Here is a 22,283-nt window from a genome sequence, read left to right as displayed (position 1 = left end):
TTTCACACAAAAACTGGTTGTACGTACATTTATTTATTTATATAAATACGATTATTGAGTTACGACAATGCTACATATTCTTTTGGCCATTTTGTTGAATTAAAAATTATATTTCGTTTCCCGTGAGTTCAGACTAATAAGAGGGAAGGTTAAAGACAAATAAATTGAGATCTGACTGATTCCAATGTCAATGTAAGAAATAAGATCCTATAGGCCTAAAACTATTTCAAATTCTTAAAAATATATTATTCATTTTATCATTATTTATCATATTCAGTTATTTTTATTTTGGAATAGTGAGACATCCTTTACGTAATGGACTTCAGATACTGGTTATAACGATATTAGTAGTAAAAATAGTGATTGTAGAGGAGACGTAATTTCTGTTTGATATACTGTGGCAACCCTGCTAGAAACTTCTCGTTGCCTCGGGATTCGAACACGCGTCCGGCAGGGCGCGCGAAGGCGGCGCGGGAGACGAGGCGAGCTCCGAGGAACACTGGGTGGCGGCGCGCGGCGTAGAGAGGAGAGGAGGGACGACGACATGCTGGACCGCGGCAGTGAGGGGGAAGAAACGAAGCACCGTGACAGATTATTCCCGAAAACGAATAGTCCAGAAACAGTAACGTCCGGAAATCGAAGGCTCGCGAAGTGTTTCCTAACAAATAAAAGGAAGCCAGCCTTCGAGAGGCCAGTTCAGTTTTTGGACAGCAAGCCAGTCAGTCTTGTAAAGCAGCAGTGTAGCTAGCTTCGAAACCGGAGTTCGACTTGAGTGTGTCCGCAACTGTGCGAGTGTCCTGGCGAGTGCTGCGTATCCGGAGTGTTTGGTTCGACGTGCAGTAGACCGCAGTTGGGGGGCCTTAGTTCGAAGGTCAGTGGACTGTCTCTGGAAGCCATGGGTTCGATATACTGTGAATTTGAGTGAATGAGCTAGAAGAACTAGCCAAGGCAAACGAACTGTGAACTGAGAACTGACAGTTATAGAAAGTGGTTATTGTTGTGAAAATAAAAGTTACGTAATTCTTTTGAATTAAATGCCACAATACTTTCCAATTACATATATGCTTAGCCGATAAGAATCAATATGGAATATTACCCTGATCGTATTGCACGTAATGTCTAGCTTCTTTTGATGCTGTCGTATACTTCCTCATGACACTGTCGTCCATGAGAGCCTTTCCCCTGAACAAAGAAAAGCAACCTGGACTACAAAGCACACATCCAATCATATGTTCCGTAGCCTTTTGCAGCCAATGTCCAATAGCGTACTCGAACATCTGGTACCATACCATGGGACCTGAAAGCAAGATAAAAGTAAACATACTGAAGCAACGTGAGACCTTTTGTTCCTAATCCGTTTGTAAATAGACGGATTCCGTAGTTCCTTCAATTACCTGTTCCCTTTAGCCTTACACTGTTAAGGTTTTCATATTTCGTTTACTATACATAATTGATGTAGCTAGTTATATACAGTTATTATGGTGATATACCTCGGTCTGCGCGTATCACGTGTATGCGCACGCGAAACAAGCGGAAGGAAGTTCATTCTGGGCTGAATCTTCAGGAAGGAGGAGTGAAATGAAAACTCTACGGGTAGATTCTTATTACCAAAGATCCACAGACAGCAGAAATGTCATCTTCGTAGCCACCAACCTAGTTTTACCCTTTCTTTCCAATGACCAGATGTTTCAATCATACAAGAAAAGCGGCACTGAAATATTCGGAGAGAATTTGCCTTACAGTTGCTTCAACAATCAGAAATCTCACGAGATTTTTTTGGGTCAAATTCCCGATATCTATATTGAAAAGTCGCCACATACTGTTAGGCTACATTCACAATGAAAATTTGAATGTATAAATAGTGTGACATGAAGAGAAACACCAGGAAGTAAATTTTATAATTCTGGAAAAGAAACGTAATCACATAGAGTAATCAATTCGTCTGCGGAGAAAATTGAAACTGACGAGTGTAGTTATAATTTCAGACGGCCCAGATACGATCCACGGCTAGATCGTGATGGAATTTGTGACTGATAAAGCAGATTTTGCAGACGACTATTCTTGGGGTATTCACCTTTCACTCTATATTATTCCGCAAATATTCTCCACTTCATATCTCTGTAATTTGCGTTAGTTAAAAATAGGTTGGGATGAAGTCCGTGGGTAATACGAATTTCTGATGGCGATTTAAAAAGTCTTGGGGCTCAAGGCCCACGGGCTTATCAGATACTGGTCTGAGGATGGGACCTGGTTCTGGCAGAAAACATGTGAACGTAGGATTAAGAATACCACTCAGAAAACTTGTCGGACTGGAACAATAATCGTACAGTATATATGGTGCACAATGGTGTGCTGTGAGTCTTAATTGCATGGATCCATTTCGAATCTGGCCCTCGAAAAGTTAGCCAGTGTAGTTATAGGCTAAGTGAGCCATTATGAGAGTGACTTCGGCAGGCAACTGAAATTCGTGATAAAAAAAATTACAGGCAATATAAACAAGATACAACGCCACCGAGTTAACTCTGCTTCAGAAAAGAATGCGAACTGTCCACACCTGTGGAGTAACGGTTAGCGCGTCTGGCCGCGAAACCAGGTGGCCCGGGTTCGATTCCCGGTCGGGACAAGTTACCTGGTTGAGGTTTTTTCTGAGGTTTTTCCCTCAACCCAATATGAGCAAATGCTGGGTAACATTCGGTGCTGGACCCCGGACTCATTTCACCAGCATTAGCACCTTCATTTCATTCAGACGCTAAATAACCTAAGATGTTGATAAAGCATCGTAAAATAACCTACTAATATAAAAAATAAAAGAATGCGAACTACAGTGTTGTCAGTGAATGTCCCTTGTGTATCAATGTGCCTCTCCTAGTGTGCCCCTCTGCTGGCTGCCAGCAGCGCCATGAACTTCCCCTCACCAGACACAGGTTTAATTAGACCGCATAGTACACTCATAATGATTAATAACTTACTTTAGCTCTAGCTACGTTATTACTCTCAGCAAGTCATATTCAAGACGTCTTCTTTATGTAACTAGCTGTATTTGATAATGCTTTTCTAAGTCTCTGTTCCTCGCATTATCTATAGGCTACTATGGATATAAAAGCAATACCAGCGCCAATGTGATCATAGGCAATTAAATGATGAACGACTTACGCTAAGTCAGTTTACATTCTGTGTCATGACGTTGAGGTGCTATTTTGCAAGTAAATTTCGGGTGTTGTTCTGTTCTTGATACCTTAAAGGAGTAGAATGCGCTTGTGCTTAAATTGGATTCTCGGACTTCCATTACCGCGTCACTCCTACCTCTTGATTGGCCAAAATTTTCGCTTTGACGCCAACTTAAACTTCAAGTAATCAATTATCATCAAACTTTACGTCGTTATGGTTGGGTGTATGTGAACGTGTTTTGAATGCCCGCAGTGAATGAATTAATGAATGATTGGAGGAAATGGGAAAATAAACATTTAAAAGATATGCGAAAACGCTTCCTTGCAAGGGAGTTTGGGGACTGGGAAAAATTTGAATATGTGAACTCCAAGCTTGTTGACCACTTATCTCACTCCGGGTTTCACCGTTTCGCTGAAGGAACTTTAGAGAATTTTGAAGGGGAAAGCCGAAAATGCATGTAACCTAATAGCTGCCAGATAAAAAGCCGCATTTAATGGTATGTTTGATAAATTTAGTGTTAACGTATGTTCGCGTGTAAGTTTGTTTCTAAATGAGGCCCCAGGCGGGCAGGTACGCACCTGTTCCCACGGGGTGGATGCGTCCGCAGGCGGCCCCCAGGTTCTGGTTCTTCTTCATGAGATCGATGAGGAGGTGCACAGCGTGCGGCTGAAAGTCGATGTCCCCGTCCAGGGTGAGCAGGTACGTGTTCTGGGCGATCACCTCCTTCCGCTCCACCGGGATGGGCAGCTCCATGAGGCGGTGCCCCAGCAGGTAGTACATGTACATCACCTGCAAGAGGCCAAGGCAGGTTGCGATAATTGCTTGCGTACTGGCAATGAAATGTACAGATTCAATTCATTTCAATAATATTAGTTATTAAATGTTTAAATTTTAATATTTTGTCAAGTAGAAAATGATTTTTAAGGGACATTAAGACTGAGTTATGAAATTTTCACAATTTTAATGCGATTTCTTTCCTTTTTTAACTGTTTGTCCACCGCTGTGGTCTCGTGGTAGCATCTTCGCTTCCGAACCCAGCTGGCCGGGGTTCGATTCTCCGGTTGGGACGAGTTGTCTGGGTTAGGTTTTTTCTGGGGTTTCCCTCACTCCTATGGATGAATATCAGGTAACTTTAGCAGGCGTATGGAACCCCACTCACTCTCGCCATTTCCTTTCCTCCCTCAACATCCTTTCCTAATCATTCCGGTTGTCTTTCTTAGTTTATCAGATCGCGCATGCTGCGGCCCTCCAAAGCTGCTGACACTTTAGGCCGGCCTCCATGGATATGTCAAGCGTGGTACCTGGTGACCCAGCAGCGGAACCCACTCCCCTCCCTCCCGACGGGAGAGGGGATCTACACCTCATACCGTTGAGGAGACGGGAGGTATGGTTTACACCTCAGACCGTTTGAGTGGGAATGTGGGGAGACTGTTTGAGGTAGAATGGTACACGGACTTGAAGGAATGGCGGGACTGGTCGTCAGGGTGTTAGCGGTTAGGTCGGTTCGCGTGAGTGCTGTCGGTGGACTTGCAACTCATCCCAGAGGCGCACAATAGACTTCAGGTCGCTGTGCTCAGGGTTGTTCCCCTCCCGGCCTCACAGAGAGAAAAAAAAATTGTTTGCTAGATACAGTAAAAAGAAGTGTGCAAATTTTCAGCTCAATAGTTAGTTTCGAAGTTAATGTTATTTTAATTGTGCAAAGTATCGATAAAATAAAAATGTCCCATGCGCAATACAGCCAAACACCGCATACGAGCCTGGCTCTTACAGTAGTGGCTAGAAACATTTATGTTTTATAATTTTAATTTGTACTCACTAGCTAGTTAGTAGAGCCCAGCAAATCAGACAAGACTCACGCCCGTACCTGCTTGCCATCAGGCTTGGGTTCCAGTGACGCTACAAAGCAAGTTAACGTCTAAGGTTGAACCCATTGAGCCCGGGTTTTATAATTTCAGTCCAGGCGGGACCCAAGAAAGCCTGCCTGTTTGCTCGTATTATAAGGTACAGTGACTTGCATTCACGGAAGCCAGTCTACACTGGTTAAGATGAAAGAGTACTAGTTTGAAATCTAAGTTCGTTGGCTATTTAGTCACTTCAAAAAATCTTTATCTTACGGTCCAACACGGCAGATAATTCTTGATTAAAGAAACACAGTTTTACGATTTATTGCGCTACAGAATTCGTAAAATAATAAGACAATATTACAGATTTCATATTCCTGCAGTGTATCTCACTCAACAAAATAATAACATTTCGTAACTTGTGACTAGTTGAGAAGAAAAGAGAAGAGACGAGACGAAGGGAGGGTTGGTGAGGGGAGGGGAGTGGAGGGAATGGGGAGGTGAGGGGGAAGGAAGGGGAATGGAGGGGAGGGGAGGGTAGGATATGGGAAAAAGTAGAGGTCGGGATGGGAGGAGAGGAGAGGAGCGGAGGGGAGGTGAGAGGAGGGGAGATGAGGGGTGGGAAGAGGAGGGGAGGGGAGAGGAAGGGACGGTAGGTTATGTGTGGGGAGGGGAGAGGGGTGAGGGAGGGGAGGGTATGGGTGGGGAGGGGAGGGGAGGGTATGGCTGAGGAGGGAAGGGTAGGAAATGGGAGGGGTGGGAAGGGAGGGGGAGGGGAGAGGAGAGATTATAGAAAAATATTTCATTTTAACTTTTTCCTTAACAACTAAAAGCCTCATGAATACCTGTAAAATGTATAAAAGTTTTTCGTTCTTCAGAATATTGATTTTGCTATTTACCTTCTGAGGGACAGATTTCTTTTTATTTGTGAAGCTGAAAGTTTGAATGGTTTGCATTAAATCTATATTACTACGATGAAAAGAAAAGTGCAAGTAATTTATAATAACTGTTGGCATTTAATGGATATTATGTTGACGAGAAAACGAGGAGAGGAGGGAGGAGGGGAGGGGAGAGGAGGGGAGGGAGGGGAAGGGAATGGAGGGGAGGGTATGGTATGGGAGGGGTGAGAAGTGGAAGGGAGGGGATGGGAGGAGTGCGAAGGAGGGGAAGGTAGGATATGGAGGGGAATGGAGGGTAGGGAATGGGATGGGAGAGAAGGGGAGTGGAGGGGGGAAGGGAGAGGTTATAGAAAAATATTTCATTTTAACTTATTTCTTATCAACAATTAAAACCCTCATGAATACTTGTAAAATGTATCAAAAGTTTTTCGTTCTTCAGAATATTGATTTGCTATTTAACTTCTGAGGGACAGATTTCTTTTCATTTATGAAGATGAGAGTTTGAATGGTTTACATTAAATTTATATTACTACGATGAAAAGGAAAGTGCAAGTACTTTATAATAACTGTTGGTATTTAACGGATATTATGTAGACGAGAAACAGTTTTCTTTGTCTTTATTAACGGCACGTTTCAGAAGGCAACAAATTAAGTTTTCAGTAGTTTGTCTATATCTGTAGGCTTATTGTCAGGTTTGAATGACTTGGTTCATATTTATCATGCATGTGAAAGCAGCAGTCTGGCGCAGGTCGGCGGAACCGAACAGTCCTTTCGGGTCACTCTTAGGACTGTTTGGGAGTCACGTGCAACCACACTGCCTGCCTGCTTGTGAGGGAAGATACTCAAGATTTCTCAATGTTAGATCTTACATAATATATGCATGGACACCTACGAATATCTTAATTGAATTTGGTAAAAAATACTTGCACGTGGAACATTTTTAACATCTAAAAATGTGGTTAAAAAAAAAGAAGACAAATTTGTGAAAGGGGATGCAATGCTAACGTATGGAGCATGCCTAGCCTATATAAAAATCGCTCCTGGAACTCAAAGAAATCATAGACTTGAAAAAACTCTTATAAACAACTTTCTAAGTGTCTTACAAACATTTTCGTAAAAAAAATTTAAAATTGATTTTTTGACCATTTTTTTTTATAAAAACTCGGTCCTAGGGCACTTTAAAGAATTTCATATTCCCGTCCTCAAGAACCGTGCAGTACATCTCCTGAGAGTCTACATATCACAGGTTAAGATTCCTGTGGTAGAGGCTGTACGAATCATTAAGAAGTGAGAGTCTTTGTTGCGTAATGTACATTTTACCGCTCATGGACTCTAATAATCGCACCTGGCTCCAGCGCTTCCTGTGTCGGATCTTGCTCTTGTCCTTGAGGTGGGCGATCATCTTGGTCTTTCCGGGTAGGGTCCACACAAGACGGCCTCCGTATGGCGTGGGGTATTTCTTGGGAGGCTTCACGTGAATCTCCGTCTCGTGCACGAGGGACGCCGCCTCGTCTATCGTGGCCACGAGCAGCTTGACGAATCGGTTCACTACATTGTCGTCGTCGTTTTCGTCACTGATCTCGAAAGCGTCGTCGAAGAAAATGTGCGCTGCAGACAGATAGAATAATTAGTGTGGTATTTTGTAAAGTGGTAAGATTACGTTTTGCAAATTATATGGCCAAGTTATTCTTTTTCTCAATATTCTTGCGTTTTGTATAATTTTACTATTTACTGTATGCCGTTTTCATGTCCATTTGTGTCTATATAAGACAGAAATAGATCACGATTTGAGTGCAGTTAAAATCCACTAAAACAGCTAGAAAATGAATATTTTCTTGCATTATAATTATTGTGGCGGCAGGCCGAATATTGTTCGATCGTCTGGGGGTGCATAAAACTAGGACCACTTCCCTCCACCCACAGTCCGACGGCATGGTGGAACGCTACATCAAAACCGTGGAAGAGCACCTGCGGAAGGTAGTGTCCAACCATCATCGAGACTGGGACAGTGCTAAGGAGGGAGCAATGTGGCGGCAGGCCGAATATTCTCGTCGTGCCTGGCCGCTTCGGGGAGCTTCGTGCGCGTCCGGCAGAAGGGAGGGGGCGGGAGGAGGCTGCGTGGCGCTTGGCGAGGGGTGAGGGGGAGAAAACCGACTGCGACAGACGTAAAGAAGTCTGGAGTCTGATTGATGGGGAGACCGAGAATCGTCCAGAAACAGAAACTTCCAGGGTCGAAGGTTCGGGAAGTATGGTTTAACTAACAAAAAGCGAGGAGCCTTTGAAGAGAGCCAGTTCAGTTTAGAACAGCGAGTCAGTCTTGTGAAGCAGCATTTTTAGAAATCTGGAAAATTTAATTATAATTTACGGACATATTTCCTTGTCTCAATTTTCTAATTAAATGAGCTAGGACTTATAATAATAATAATAATAATAATAATAATAATAATAATAATAATAATAATAATAATAGTGGACAATTTATTTCATCTCAAGAGAAGAATTCCGCGAAATGCTCTCCCAGTATCATTCTTGGTCTACAAAAGTAGACCTGATGGCCTTATCTCTACCAGGTTAAATAAATAAATAAATAAATAAATAAATAAATAAATAATAATAATAATAATAATAATAATAATAATAATAATTGACTAGTGCACTACTTTTCAACGCCAAAGACACAGGTCCAGAATTCCAGTGAGAGATAGTACAACTTAAGCTGGTTGAAGATCTTGCTGAACATGGTTTTCCTGCGTTAATTCCCAACGTTTTATTTTTTTTCTCGTAATCCACTGTAATTATTAAGGTTGATAGCAGAGAAAACAATTACTATTATGATCGTCATTATCACGGTTCGTCATTTAACTTTACGAACCATTGAAACTTTTTTTCTATTATCTACACTCGTGATTTTTGTAGTATAAATACGTAACGATGAAATTGATTCTGAATATTCGACAGTGGGGGAATAGCCATTATCTTCCCTAAAATGGCGTCGTGAATACAGAAATAAAAAATAGAAACGTTGTAAAGTTAGATGTGTACTTACTCTCGAACTCGTAGTAGTCCGGATCAACCACGCGCAGGTACTTCTGCGCAACTCTGCGCGCAGACTGGTCTTCGTCCATGCGCAGAATGGACTTGAGCATCTCCATCATCTCTTCGCGTGTCTCGTGCCACATTGTCGCGCATGAATAGATTCTCGTGATGTGGTCCGAGGACTTCACCACGTTTTTGGGCGCTCCGTTTGATGTAGAGTGACCCGAGATGCTCTCGTAGTCGTCGTCATGTTCATTACCGATGTCAGCCAATTCCTAAACATAAATTTTCTTCTTTAATGATACATATAAGTATTTATCATTTATAGTGATGATTCCTTTAAAACTTCAGTCTTTGAACACTTGCTTCGTTCCAATTTTCAATTTTTTTTCTAGACGCCTCTGCATTGTCACCTTAGCAGAGACATCTATTCATGAATCAGGTAAATTGATGGACGAGAAACATATAGTCGGAAATTTTGATCAGAGTTTCATTACTTGGCATACATATACTATATACGAAGATTCTGATTATATACTTCCATTTTTAGGAATGCCACTTCAGGAATTCTACCGCAATTAAAAATGTATCGCTCTCGACCGAAATAGTACCCGAAAAGTATATGGTATATATGGTAGAAACGATGTGTGTCATGGTGAACAAACTGTTGTTTATTTCATAGTGTTCCTCCCTAAATAGTCTGTTGTGTACATGTGCCGCTCTTGCAGCTATACAAAAGCTTATACTCCAGCATTCAGTTAACTTGCATGCACAGTATTCTCCTCAATTGGTCCCCAAGATGATATGTATGATAACCATGTATGAATTGAAGTATAGTATAGTATACTACACTTATACAGAGTATAATATATAACTTAATACAGGTATAAATATAGAAACAATTCATAACAGACTTAGACAGAAGTAGGCTCATATGGTTCGGGTACATGCAAGAAATGGAAAATATAAAAGAATGTTAAATCTGGAGATGAAAGCAAAGCGACCAATGAAGACCACGGGAAAATGGATAGACAAAATTAAAATAAGCCTACACAAAGGGAATTACAAATAGGAAGAAATATACAGAGGAAAAACATGAAGGGATAGAGAAAATTAGAGGAAAATTTGGAATCAATCTTCCGAATGAAGGACACGATAAGAGGACGATGATGATGATGAGACACTACATTTAAGTGCGTGACACCGAATTATGCCTATTAAATGTTATGATTTCAATATTACATTAAAATAAGGACTTGTACTGTTTTATAATTTGTATAATCTCTTCGAAGTAACTTCCTTCAGCTGCTATGCATTTCCCTAATCTACTGTGCTGACCTATTATTTGATTTCAACCTCGTTTCATACACAAAGACCATAATGTGACTCTCTAGAAAGAAGTCAAGCGGAGTCAAATCTTTCAATTTTGGTGGTCATTCCCACGTCAACTGTAGAAGACGTATAACTGAACACCACTTCTGTGTCGTGCTACAGTACATAAAATTACAAGATGGCCCAATTTTTCTGCAATTCACTCCACAATTGCTCATTTCGGATATAAATATAGTAGGCTAAATCTACGTAGTTTACTCAAAACAGCATTTTTCTGAAGTATTGCACGTTCTTCCGGGAAAAGTCTGTAGTTTGTAGTCTTTCTGAACATTTAATGATGGGATTAAGATTCATACCTCAGACTTGACTTCAGCCTCGTCGTCACAGCGTCTGTTGAGTCCCAGCGACTGGTCAATGAGGAGCGAGTCGTACATGGGCAGAACGAATAATCTCTCCGTAGTGGCCAGACGCTCTGCTTTCGGCGTCCAGATATGAAGTGTGATCCACGTTTGAGAAAGAAGCCATAGCAACCACACCCACGCTTGCTGTGTACAAAATATATATTAAAAATATAGAAAAGAGATAAAGATTTGACTTAAAATTGATGAAATATGAATCAGAATTGACTTTGCGCCAATTTCAGATAAAGTAATGTATTGTGGAATGCTGAAAAATAAATGCATGGCCAACGTATTCTCATTAGTATGATTAATAGAAAGCAGAAAGGTAGCTGACCGATACTTGGAAAAAGATGAGTTAATTGAAAAGCAAGGCGATAAAATAATTCGTATTAGTATGGACAGTGATATTGGAGAGTCAGGAAATTCCAGAAAACAGCGTCATTGCAGACGAGTCTGAAGGAGAAACAGCTGACGAATCATTCTCGAACTACAATTCAACGCATTCTGCTGGTAAGATTTATTAATATTCTGAAACAGATGTAGAACACCATTAATAAATTACGGTAAATATTTTAATAAAACCCAAAAATGTTTATACAGTGGAAATAAATTTACTGTAAATTCACAGGGCTAACGACTTCAAAGCTGGGTAGCTGGTTTAAATGGAGTGCACTGGTATAATATAATGAACATGGAGGCATGAGGTAATTACTCTGCTTGCCATTAAAATTTTACTTTGATTAAATGTCCTCATTTATAAAAAAAAAATTAAAAATGTAAAACCACTACCAGCAAATAAGTAAATCGTTCTGGAAAAGAATATGTTTCATTTAGAAAATTATGTTGTTATTATTTATTTAATTTCATTTATTGTATTCCATAGATCTTATATCAACATTGTAGCTTTCAGATGTGGAACAAGTCAAAAGTTATACAATACATAGTAAGCAGATTAATTCTATTTACAAGCATGAACAATTTTCATCAATTGAGTAGAAGGCATGAATATAAAAAATATATTGTTAATTATGTTCTGAAACTCTTCTCTTGGTCCTTCAAAGCTTTAAGGGAACTGCGTAGTCTGAGCGTATGGCTGTTGTGTATAAGTGAAGAAATTTTGCTAATAATTAACTTTTAAATCTATCAATTTATAATTTTTACACCAAATACACAATATTAGCAACTATATTTTGGTTTTTAGATTATCTTTCTGCCTCATATATTTTACTTTATAAATAATTTAAACCTGAAAAATATTAATTAAATTTAAGTTAAAAACATACGTATGTACCTTAGGAACATTTTTCTCAGAAACTTTGCATTACAGGTTCCTAAAAATTCAGGCGTATTTCCAATGCAGTTGACTATATTTACCGCCATTCTCATCACAATATGAATATTCGTATAATGTAAAAAAATATTTTCCATTCTGAAAAAGGGTATTCATATTTTTTTATACTTTTCTGGCTGTAAAATCTATGATAATTTTGATAACAATGTGAAAATTTGCCATGATTTTTCATTACCATATTAAATAGGAATATGCAACATTTCAGCCTCCTAGCTCAAGTAGTTTCTGAGAAATATGTTCCTAAAGAACCCATGTTTTTAACATAAATTTAATTAATATATTTCAGTTTTAAAAACATTTATAAAAAAAGTAAATGAGGTAGAAAAAAATCAATCTTTACGTAGATTAATGAGAGTATCCTTGTCGTGCCTTTTATTTTTAGAAGTTCTTATAATGTTCCATATGATAACAATTATATCATGATTGGTCAATGTTTTAGAAAAAAAATAGACCAAGTTCTATCTGGAACTCGCTTCATTCAAGTAACATCTTTGTTCATAATAAATTACCCGGGTAGCTCAGTTGGTAGAGCAGCTGGCTACGGACTGGAATGTCCGGGGTTCGATCCCAGATGGTGACAGGATTTTTTCTCGTTGCCAAACTTTCAGAACGGCCCCGAGGTTCACTCAGCCTCCCATAAAATTAAGTACCGGGTCTTTCCCGGGGGTAAAAGGCGGTCAGAGCGTGGTGCCGACCACACCACCTCATTCTAGTGGAAAGCATGGGGCTCTACCTCCATGCCCCCCCAAGTGCCTTCATGGCATGTTACGGGGATACCTTTACCTTTTACCTTTTACCTTTTACTGGTAAAGTTATTTTATATACTGACCTGTCTAGTAATGAAGTCGTTAAGAAAATAAACAGGCGGCGATTCGAAGAACAAGTAATCAGGTATGATGTTGTGGAAGAAGCACGGGTCGCCGTTCCTCAGGCCGCAAGCAGCTATCAGCAAGGAGATGGCAACTGGGATCGTGAGGTTCACAGGGAAGGCGTAGCTGAAGCCTTGGATCAGGATCTTACAAGCGAATTTTCCTGTGAAGAGATTAATAATTCTTTCAGAATTGTGTGAAATTTAATATGGGGATATCTGCTTCAATGTACAGTATGAACAAACAATTACAGACTACGTAAAGATCAATTTTTTTTTGGTCCTACAGAATTTATATGTTATGGTAACAATGATTATTAGAAAAAAGAACCACAAAATTAATTTTTACGTAGATTCTTCGTTCAACAGTCCATATACTGTGTAATCCCGGCCACCAAGTCACTCAATTGAGTGCGCTCCTTGAATAATGTCAGTTGACTTAATATAATATGTCAACATATATGTCGAACATGGAATAAGGCCACAAAGGGAAAAACTCTAGAGGAGAGGGATTCGATCCGGTGCTGTGGATTGAACTTCGGCATAAATCAGTGGTTAGAGCGCTAGAATCAAGGACCCGGGTTCGATACCTGGTGCCGGAGTGAATTTTTCTCCTAATAATCATTGAAATAATTATAGGCCTACATCGTCTGTTCAAAAAGCATTTAAAAACTAAGTGGCTCTCGAGAAGAATTCATATGTCGCCTATTTGAAAAGTCTAAGAAGACTGCTAGATTTACCCATTTAGAATGTGAAATTCTGAAAGAAGTAGCATATTTACTTTTTGAAGGATCATATTTATCAAAAGAAAATTGTTCTTTTTAATTTTTAAACTGCCTCTGCTTAGAGTGAACTGTAGGCCTAATAAATCTTCTCAGTATCATCATTGTTTACGTATGAGAAGTGCAGACTCGGGAATGGCGAGGAGATGGCTGGGGTAGTTCTCGAATGATCCCGTATAATAGCATGTCTTGCTAACTGAGTGTTCCCGACTGTCACCAGTATTTGGTCATGATCGTTTGGCAGAGGAAGCGGTAATCGGCTGAAGATTTACATTCAGCATCACCGACGCCATTATGACATCCTTCGCCATATTTTGTATGAAATTAAACGTGAAAAAAAGGCACGGTAAATTTGACCACGTTAGGGAAATTAACTTTTAAGATAGAGCGAAACAAAAGAATTCTGGAAAAATCCTTTGAAAGTGACCATAACGAGTAACATTTCAATCAACGATCCGAGTCTGCAGCATGATAAGCTTGCGATCTATTCTCATTTATTGTGTTTACAAAGGAATTGGAGATAAAACTACAAAGTTAGAAAAACACAAGTACATAACAACTCGTAAAACTTCAAGCAAACAATTATAAACTGTGAAAATAATAGAATATTATTAGTGCCATAAAAGGAGGAAGGTGAACTACCTAACGCTAAGCCCTTCATAGTCATCTATTGCTCTAACCCCTGGCGCATTCTCATCTAATTGACCGTGCTAAGGTTCGCTGTGTACCCAGGTTTCATTCAATGACCGTGCTAAGGTTCGCTGTGTACCCAGGTTTCATGCAATGACCGTGCTAAGGTTTGCTGTGTACCCAGGTTTCATGCAATGACCGTGTTAAGGTTCGCTGTGTACCCAGGTTTCATGCATTGACCGTGCTAAGGTTCGCTGTGTACCCAGGTTTCATGCAATGACCGTGGTAAGGTTCGCTGTGTACTCAGGTTTCATGCAATGACCGTGTTAAGATTCGCTGTGTACCCAGGTTTCATGCAATGACCTTGCTAAGGTTCGCTGTGCACCCAGGTTTCATTCAATGACCGTGCTAAGGTTCGCTGTGTACACAGGTTTCATTCAATGACCGTGCTAAGGTTCGCTATGTACCCAGGTTTCATTCAATGACCGTGCTAAGGTTCGCTGTGTACACAGGTTTCATTCAATGACCGTTCTAAGGTTCGCTGTGTACACAGGTTTCATTCAATGACCGTGTTAAGGTTCGCTGTGTACCCAGGTTTCATGCAATGACCGTGTTAAGGTTCGCTGTGTACACAGGTTTCATTCAATGACCGTGCTAAGGTTCGCTGTGTACCCAGGTTTCATGCAATGACCGTGTTGAGGTTCGCTGTGTACACAGGTTTCATGCAATGACCGTGTTAAGGTTCGCTGTGTACCCAGGTTTCATACAATGACCGTGTTAAGGTTCGCTGTGTACCCAGGTTTCATGCAATGACCTTGCTAAGGTTCGCTGTGTACCCAGGTTTCATTCAATGACCGTGCTAAGGTTCGCTGTGTACCCAGGTTTCATACAATGACCGTGTTAAGGTTCGCTGTGTACCCAGGTTTCATTCAGTGACCGTGCTAAGGTTCGCTGTGTACACAGGTTTCATTCAATGACCGTGTTAAGGTTCGCTGTGTACCCAGGTTTCATGCAATGACCGTGTTAAGGTTCACTGTGTACCCAGGTTTCATTCAATGACCGTGCTAAGGTTCGCTGTGTACCCAGGTTTCATTCAATGACCGTGTTAAGGTTCGCTGTGTACACAGGTTTGATTCAATGACCGTGCTAAGGTTCGCTGTGTACACAGGTTTCATACAATGACCGTGCTAAGGTTCGCTGTGTACCCAGGTTTCATTCAATGACCGTGCTAAGGTTCGCTGTGTACCCAGGTTTCATTCAATGACCGTGCTAAGGTTCGCTGTGTATCCAGGTTTCAGTCAATGACCGTGCTAAGGTTCGCTGTGTACACAGGTTTCATTCAATGACCGTGCTAAAGTTCGGTGTGTACCCAGGTTTCATACAATGACCGTGTTAAGGTTCGCTGTGTACCCAGGTTTCATTCAATGACCGTGCTAAGGTTCGCTGTGTACCCAGGTTTCATGCAATGACCGTGCTAAGGTTCGCTGTGTACCCAGGTTTCATTCAATGACCGTGTTAAGGTTCGCTGTGTACCCAGGTTTCATGCAATGACCGTGCTAAGGTTCGCTGTATACCCAGGTTTCATGCAATGACCGTGCTAAGGTTCGCTGTGTACCCAGGTTTCATTCAATGACCGTGCTAAGGTTCGCTGTGTACACAGGTTTCATTCAATGACCGTGCTAGGGTTCGCTGTGTACCCAGGTTTCATGCAATGACCGTGCTAAGGTTCGCTGTGTACCCAGGTTTCATTCAATGACCGTGCTAAGGTTCGCTGTGTACACAGGTTTCATTCAATGACCGTACTAAGGTTCGCTGTGTACCCAGGTTTCATGCAGGCATCCTCACATGCCTCTAGATCAGCTTTCTTATTATTTCGTCAAACAATAATAGGACAAATGTTGTGAATATGAGAAAGGAATGGAGATTGACGGGAATGGTACTGCCTATCATGAGGAAGCAGAATAACCACGGGAAAAATTCGTCCGCCACAAATGTCATTATAGATTTTTAAATTAAAATTACCAGGCTTAACTAGGCCACGAAACCATCTCGAGGATCAGTAATAAATTAACGATCAAGGAATATTGGCAATGAAATAAATGAATTAGAACTCCAATTTCATGTTTTAAAATAAGGTTGTAAATATTTTAGATGTGAATTTACCGAAGATGTAGCAGAGATAGGCAGCCAGTATCTGTATTATAAGCACGTAGACGGCAGTGTTGTACCACGCCTCTATGTCCACGGTGTCTCCAGTAGGGGTCACGTCCGACAAATCCGGAAGAGTCGTTCCACTCACTACCGGTTTGATCTGCAACAGAAATTCATTTGTGAGAGATAAATATTTGAGATTATAACGAAAGATTCACTGAATAATAAAAAAACACTTTCGGTGGATATCTTGGTATCCAACAAGCGTTATAAGACAAATGGAACATGCTGATTCCGAATATGCAAACCATTTGTCTCTATTACCCACCGTTCTTGAGATATACGACATCAGCCATTATGTTTAACAACTCACAGACAGGAATTCCAGTAGAGCATTGATTGCTACATGGAGTAATAATGAACATGGCTTTAGCTAAGAAAATGGTGCAAATGGGCCACAAGGCACATAATTATAATAGTAACATAGTTGAAGGCATAATACACATGTAAAATACATATGTACATACATAGAATATACTTTCTTAATTTAAGGTGTGTTTTTTTTGTTTGAATTACTTGGCTGTAGAATTTCATTTGTGCTGAGCATTTGTCATGTCGCGCTCAAGCGTCCAGCAGTAGTCAGCCAACATCGCTGCACTCCCATCGACCCTGATAGCGTGACTCAATCACCGAGATGTCTTAATGAAAACGTTCACCATGTTCGTCGCTGACTGAACCTAGGTTCGGGGAAGAAATCAAGATGTGAGGCGAGGATATGTATTTTGAGGGACGTGTTGCAACCTAGCTGTCTGTACACACTGATGCACTTCAGAACAACATTCACATAGTCGATTTATTATTTGCAAGGAAATTGGCTAAGACTGACTTCAATGCCACTCATGCATCTCTTTGAGTATCACCCAGTAAGTCTTGGAAGTGGCTGTCAGCAATGATCTTCCTTATTTGTGACTGGCCAATTTTTCTTTATATAGTGGTTATTTCTGTCTCTGCTGTTCCACTCGCAGATGAAGTAGCAGTACTTGGTGTACCCTGTCTGCATTTCCATGAGAATTGTGATAACTTTTAAATCACCACATATACGCCAATTATACTTGCGATAGCGTATTTTTTTTTAAGAAGTAGAGATATGGTTTCGTACGTCCCTTTCAGGTGCGTAGAATATTCTGTTTCCGTTGTGTAATAATACTGCCTTCACACCTATCTTATGAGTCTATGAACAGTCGCCATGTTTCAATGCTGTGTTCCACCCGGAGACTTGACATAAGACCTTGAACGTCCGTGGAGTAGCAAATAGTGTCACTCATTGCAAAGAACTTCACAAGTTGTTTGTGTCTGTGCCGAAACTGTGAATTCGTTGTGCAAGGAAATTAAATTCTTTAAGACGTACCGAGCAGTTCAACTTGACATTTCGTTAATGCCAGGTTCCGTATGAGATCGCATGATCCCGTATAAGTTTAACATTATTCATCAAATGAATATCTTCTCCAGGTTGGTAGTAATCAGAGTCTGAGCGTTAGCAGGAGATGAAAGAGGACATTCTTCTTGCGTTTCTTCAGTAACTGTGTATTCTGCAGATGCTGTTGGTATTGGACAAGTGATGGGATCATGTGGAATTGGTTTAGAAACTGAAGAAACGTCAGGTCACTTTACAGTTGCACGAGTTTTGGAGGGGAAGTGACGTTTGCCAAACGGAAATAACAGTCTGTGATGTGGTTGCTTCATTCACGCCATATCATAGGAACTCCAAATACCAGATGGTTGTTCTTCTTTTTCTTATTTAACCAACCGCGCAAGTTGCATGCACAGGTCGAACAGATGAACTGTGGTGCCTACAACTTACTACTATCCACCTTCGAATCAAAGTATAGTTCATGTGCTTTCTTCGCAAATGGCGTAAAAGTCTTCCGATGGGATTTCTTTATTACATAGCCGCACACGTAGAAAAAAAACTTATGGTGAATTTCTACAACCTCTGGATGACATAATATTCACCGTCCACTGTCATTGTCAATGAAAATAAGTAAAAATGAAACAAATGAAAGTATATTAATGCAACAGAACACAAACGACGAAAATTTTCAGCTTTACATTAAAAATAACGAAAAATGACAAAAAAATTCGACAGTGTTCCATGTAAAAATAAATTTTCGTCGATAATTTCAAAACCTGACGTGATAGAGCAAAACGGTTTTCAGATTTGAAATCAGCATGAAAAACTGCATTACAAACAGTAAACATCACGTCAGATATCTACCACTTGTTTATCAGTGTTATTAGTACCGGTAATACTGTGATACTTTTCTCTCTTTCACTATATTTCAGTGTTGTTACAGTCTTTGAGAGTAAAAACTCGGTACCGTAAAATTAAAATTCAGGCAATTCTGTCTAGTATCTTAAACTTGTGATTTCTGTCTCTTTAATGTTCTTATCTCAATAATTTAATCAACTCTTTTTTAGATATTAGACCGTGGTTTTCCTAAGGCAATAAGACAAATGTCGGGATGATCCATTAAACAAAATGTTCTACGGACCTACATCTTCCAAATTAAGGGGTTACAGCAATAAAATTTTGGAAATATTCAACATTTTTTTTTTCCTCCATTGCTGTATCTTGTACAATAATGAAAATTAGTAACATATGTGTAAAACACTGTCCCTCTGCTATATGAAGAAAATATTTTTACGATTTGAAAAATATTATTTACATTTTTTTTTTCAAAATTATGTTCACTGTGCAGCGATGAAGCATTTCCCACATAACTCAAAAACTATCCAACTTTCTGTGATGAAGTTTTTTTGTGTGTATTTATGCTTGTCATATCTACAATATGATGCAAGATCACTTCTCTACCTTTGATAGATTGTCTGATAAAAAATAAATTCATTTAAAAAATGGACAAATACCAGTATTTTCTTCTAACACAAAATAACAAAAATATTATTTACTAAGGAATGTAGTTGAAAGAGCATGATATTGTAAACATGAGTTTCAGCAATAAAATAAAAAGAGAGAACATGAAAAACATAACAAGTTTATGAGTTATGAGGCTTTATCACTGCACAGTAAACTGCCTCCATTTTGAATTAAAAAATATATATAAATAATTATTTTGAAACGGAAAAATATTTGTTTCATATAGTAGGACTGTTTTTTACACACACACCAATTTTCATTATTTTACAAGATACAGTAATGGAGGAAAAAAATGTCGAATATTTCCAAAAATGTTACTGCTGTAAGCTCTACCTAACCCCTTAAAGCCTTCTGCAAAACGAAGGCTTGGTTTTCGCATGTTGCCTTGAGTACTTGAGGGCGAGCTTACTCGAGTGTCACTAGCACAGCGCAAGGGCTGGGATCCCTTCTCTTGCGAGGACAGCGGCGTCACTTTGCCCTACTCGCTACCCAGATTTTTAACATCTTGGGCGAGCCTGCCCTGTTGCTGTTCTGCTATCCCCTCATATGTCTTTTCACTTGTCTCAAAATATCCAACTAATTCTTCAAGTCTAGAGCTTTTTAATATCTTCGATGCTTTGTCGATATCTTAAAAATTTCTTTGTTTCTGACTTCCCATCTCTTATATTCAATTTTTGGTCTATATACTATTATGTACATACCAACAGATCCTTCTTTCTTATTATTTTCTTCTATAAGACTTGGGCCGTTTATTAATCTCGTTTGCATTTCTTTTTCCATTTGTTCTCATTTTGTGTGAACATACAGTATTCTGATTCATTTGGATTCTAATAAACATTTGTAATGGTGTTGAATTTTAGACTGTTATATATTACATAGGTATTTATTTATTGTCCCGCGCCGTGACATCGCGATCTAAGGCATCCTGCCTAAGACTCGCGTTACGGAATGCGCGCTGGTTCGAGTCGGTTCGAGTCCTCATAGGGGAAGAAATTTTCTCATGAAATTTCGGCCAGTGTATGGGACCGGTGTCCACCCAGCATCGTGATACACTTGGGGAGCTACGATAGGTAGCGAAATTCAGTTGAGAAAGCCAGCTATAATGGCTGGGGGGATCATCGTGCTAACCACACGATACCTCCATTCTGATCATCCATTGATAATCATCCACGTCTGCTTCGGTATATGAACGTGAGGCCAGCAGCCAGCTGGTCGTTCTAGGTCCTTCATGGCCTGTAGCGCCACGGATTATTATTATTATTATTATTATTAATTAATTAATTAATTAATTAATTAATTAATTTACTACCCTTACGAAGTGAAGTAAGTATTTCGAGACGATGACTTATGATGCGGTATTAATGACAGAATTGTGGAATGAAAATAAAAAGAAAAAAAAAAGTCACAAGATCTGCCACAGATCTTTCGAAAAAAGTCGTCATTTATTTGAGAAAGTGTGTGTCTGATTCAAATATAATGCATTGAAACAAATTTATATCTCTTAATTTGGTGTTAAGCAACACTACACAAGAAGTTAAAGTCTAATTACTTACCTCTGTGACAACTATCTGTCGAGCTGAAAAGGCGTCAGTAAAGAGAATGAAGAAGTTAGGAACGCTTTCTCCCTTGAGGAAGAGAATGAGCAGCAAGCAGCAGAAAAAGCACAGCATCTTCCAGAGTGAGATGAAGGTGTAGGTGAAATATCTCGTGTCCCTCAGCCTCTGCATGAACTTTCGTAGGTTTCTGATGTACTCTGCAACAATAAAAGCACGGTCTTGAACAGACTATCCACATGAACAAAGGATATCTTCATTCGAGGTGTCTAGTGTTGCTTTACAGAGCTCAGCGGATTGAAGACTGAGAAATTGAAATGAGAGCAAGTGGTGAAGTCTGCTTAGGTTAGTATTAACTATGTTTTTTTTTTATCTAGTACTGTCATTAAGTTGATGGACAACTAAAAAAAAAAGGAAATGTTATAGAAGTACATTAAGGCAAAAGAAAATGACTAGGGAAAGAAGAAAGAATGGCAAAAAGGAAAGTAGAAATAATGTGAGAAGCAAAAAAGTAAATAAATAAGAAAGGTGGTGAAAAGAAAGACAGGGAAAGAAAAAGAAGACATAAATAAAAGATGAAGGAAAGAGAAGGAATGAAAGATAAGAGAAAGTAAAATATCAGGAAAGACAGAAAGAAGGAAAGGAAACAGCAAGGGTAGAGGAAGACGAAAAGAAACGCAAAAATCAATGAGAGAATTAAGGAAGAAAATGGCGAAGGAAGGAGGAGAGGAATGAAGAAAGCAGGGAAGTGTTCTCTCATGTAGAATAATTTACAATTAAAATACGTTTATGCTTCATACTGATATTTTAAAAGTAATATTAAATTTTTGTGTAAAGTCAGGATCCTTAACTTGCTGTCATTCGTCCCACTCTACAAGGGTGGATCATTGATAACAGTAGTACCGAGAACTGTACATCACTTACTTCGTCAGAGACTATCCAGAGTGCACCACTGGTGGTGCACTCGTAGTGAATGATATAATAATGATGGAGAAACGTTGGGATGTCACAGGGGAACCGGAGTGTCCGGAGATAAATTCCTGTGTTGCCTTGACCACTGATATGCCCGACACAAGTTATAAATTCAGAATAGATCGGCCGTGATTTGATCCCTGGCTTATAAGCCCAACGCGGTAGTACTGAGCTACCGTGGTGGATTAAATAATATATTGTGTCATATCTGAAGACATTATCTATAGGTAGGTCGTAGTGGTTAAAACGCATGGCTTGTAATAATAGATCTTGAGTTCCAATTCACTTTATTTGAAAGAAATATTTAATCTTTTAAACACTTATTACTGATTTTAATGAATTATGATTTCACTAATTGATAATT

General features: G+C 39.6%; 1 protein-coding gene across 2 annotated transcripts in view; it reads right to left on the bottom strand.

The window, feature by feature from the left end:
* kkv (hyaluronan synthase-like protein kkv) overlaps positions 1-22,283 on the bottom strand; it is a 217,316-nt gene that overhangs the window by 47,516 nt on the left and 147,517 nt on the right. For both annotated transcript variants that reach the window (XM_069835543.1, XM_069835542.1), the window contains exons 6-13: positions 20,948-21,147; positions 16,472-16,619; positions 12,858-13,060; positions 10,633-10,821; positions 8,955-9,219; positions 7,254-7,516; positions 3,747-3,957; positions 1,097-1,297 (exon numbers count right to left, since the gene is read on the bottom strand). In XM_069835543.1, the coding sequence (XP_069691644.1) occupies positions 1,097-1,297; positions 3,747-3,957; positions 7,254-7,516; positions 8,955-9,219; positions 10,633-10,821; positions 12,858-13,060; positions 16,472-16,619; positions 20,948-21,147 (1,680 nt within the window). The remainder of the gene's footprint in view (positions 1-1,096; positions 1,298-3,746; positions 3,958-7,253; positions 7,517-8,954; positions 9,220-10,632; positions 10,822-12,857; positions 13,061-16,471; positions 16,620-20,947; positions 21,148-22,283) is intronic.

The sequence above is a fragment of the Periplaneta americana genome, chromosome 9 (assembly GCF_040183065.1).
Source record: "Periplaneta americana isolate PAMFEO1 chromosome 9, P.americana_PAMFEO1_priV1, whole genome shotgun sequence".
Classification (NCBI taxonomy): Eukaryota; Metazoa; Arthropoda; class Insecta; order Blattodea; family Blattidae; genus Periplaneta; species Periplaneta americana.
The sequence above is the reverse complement of the archived record's forward strand: the minus strand, read 5'-3'. Positions and strand labels throughout refer to the sequence as shown.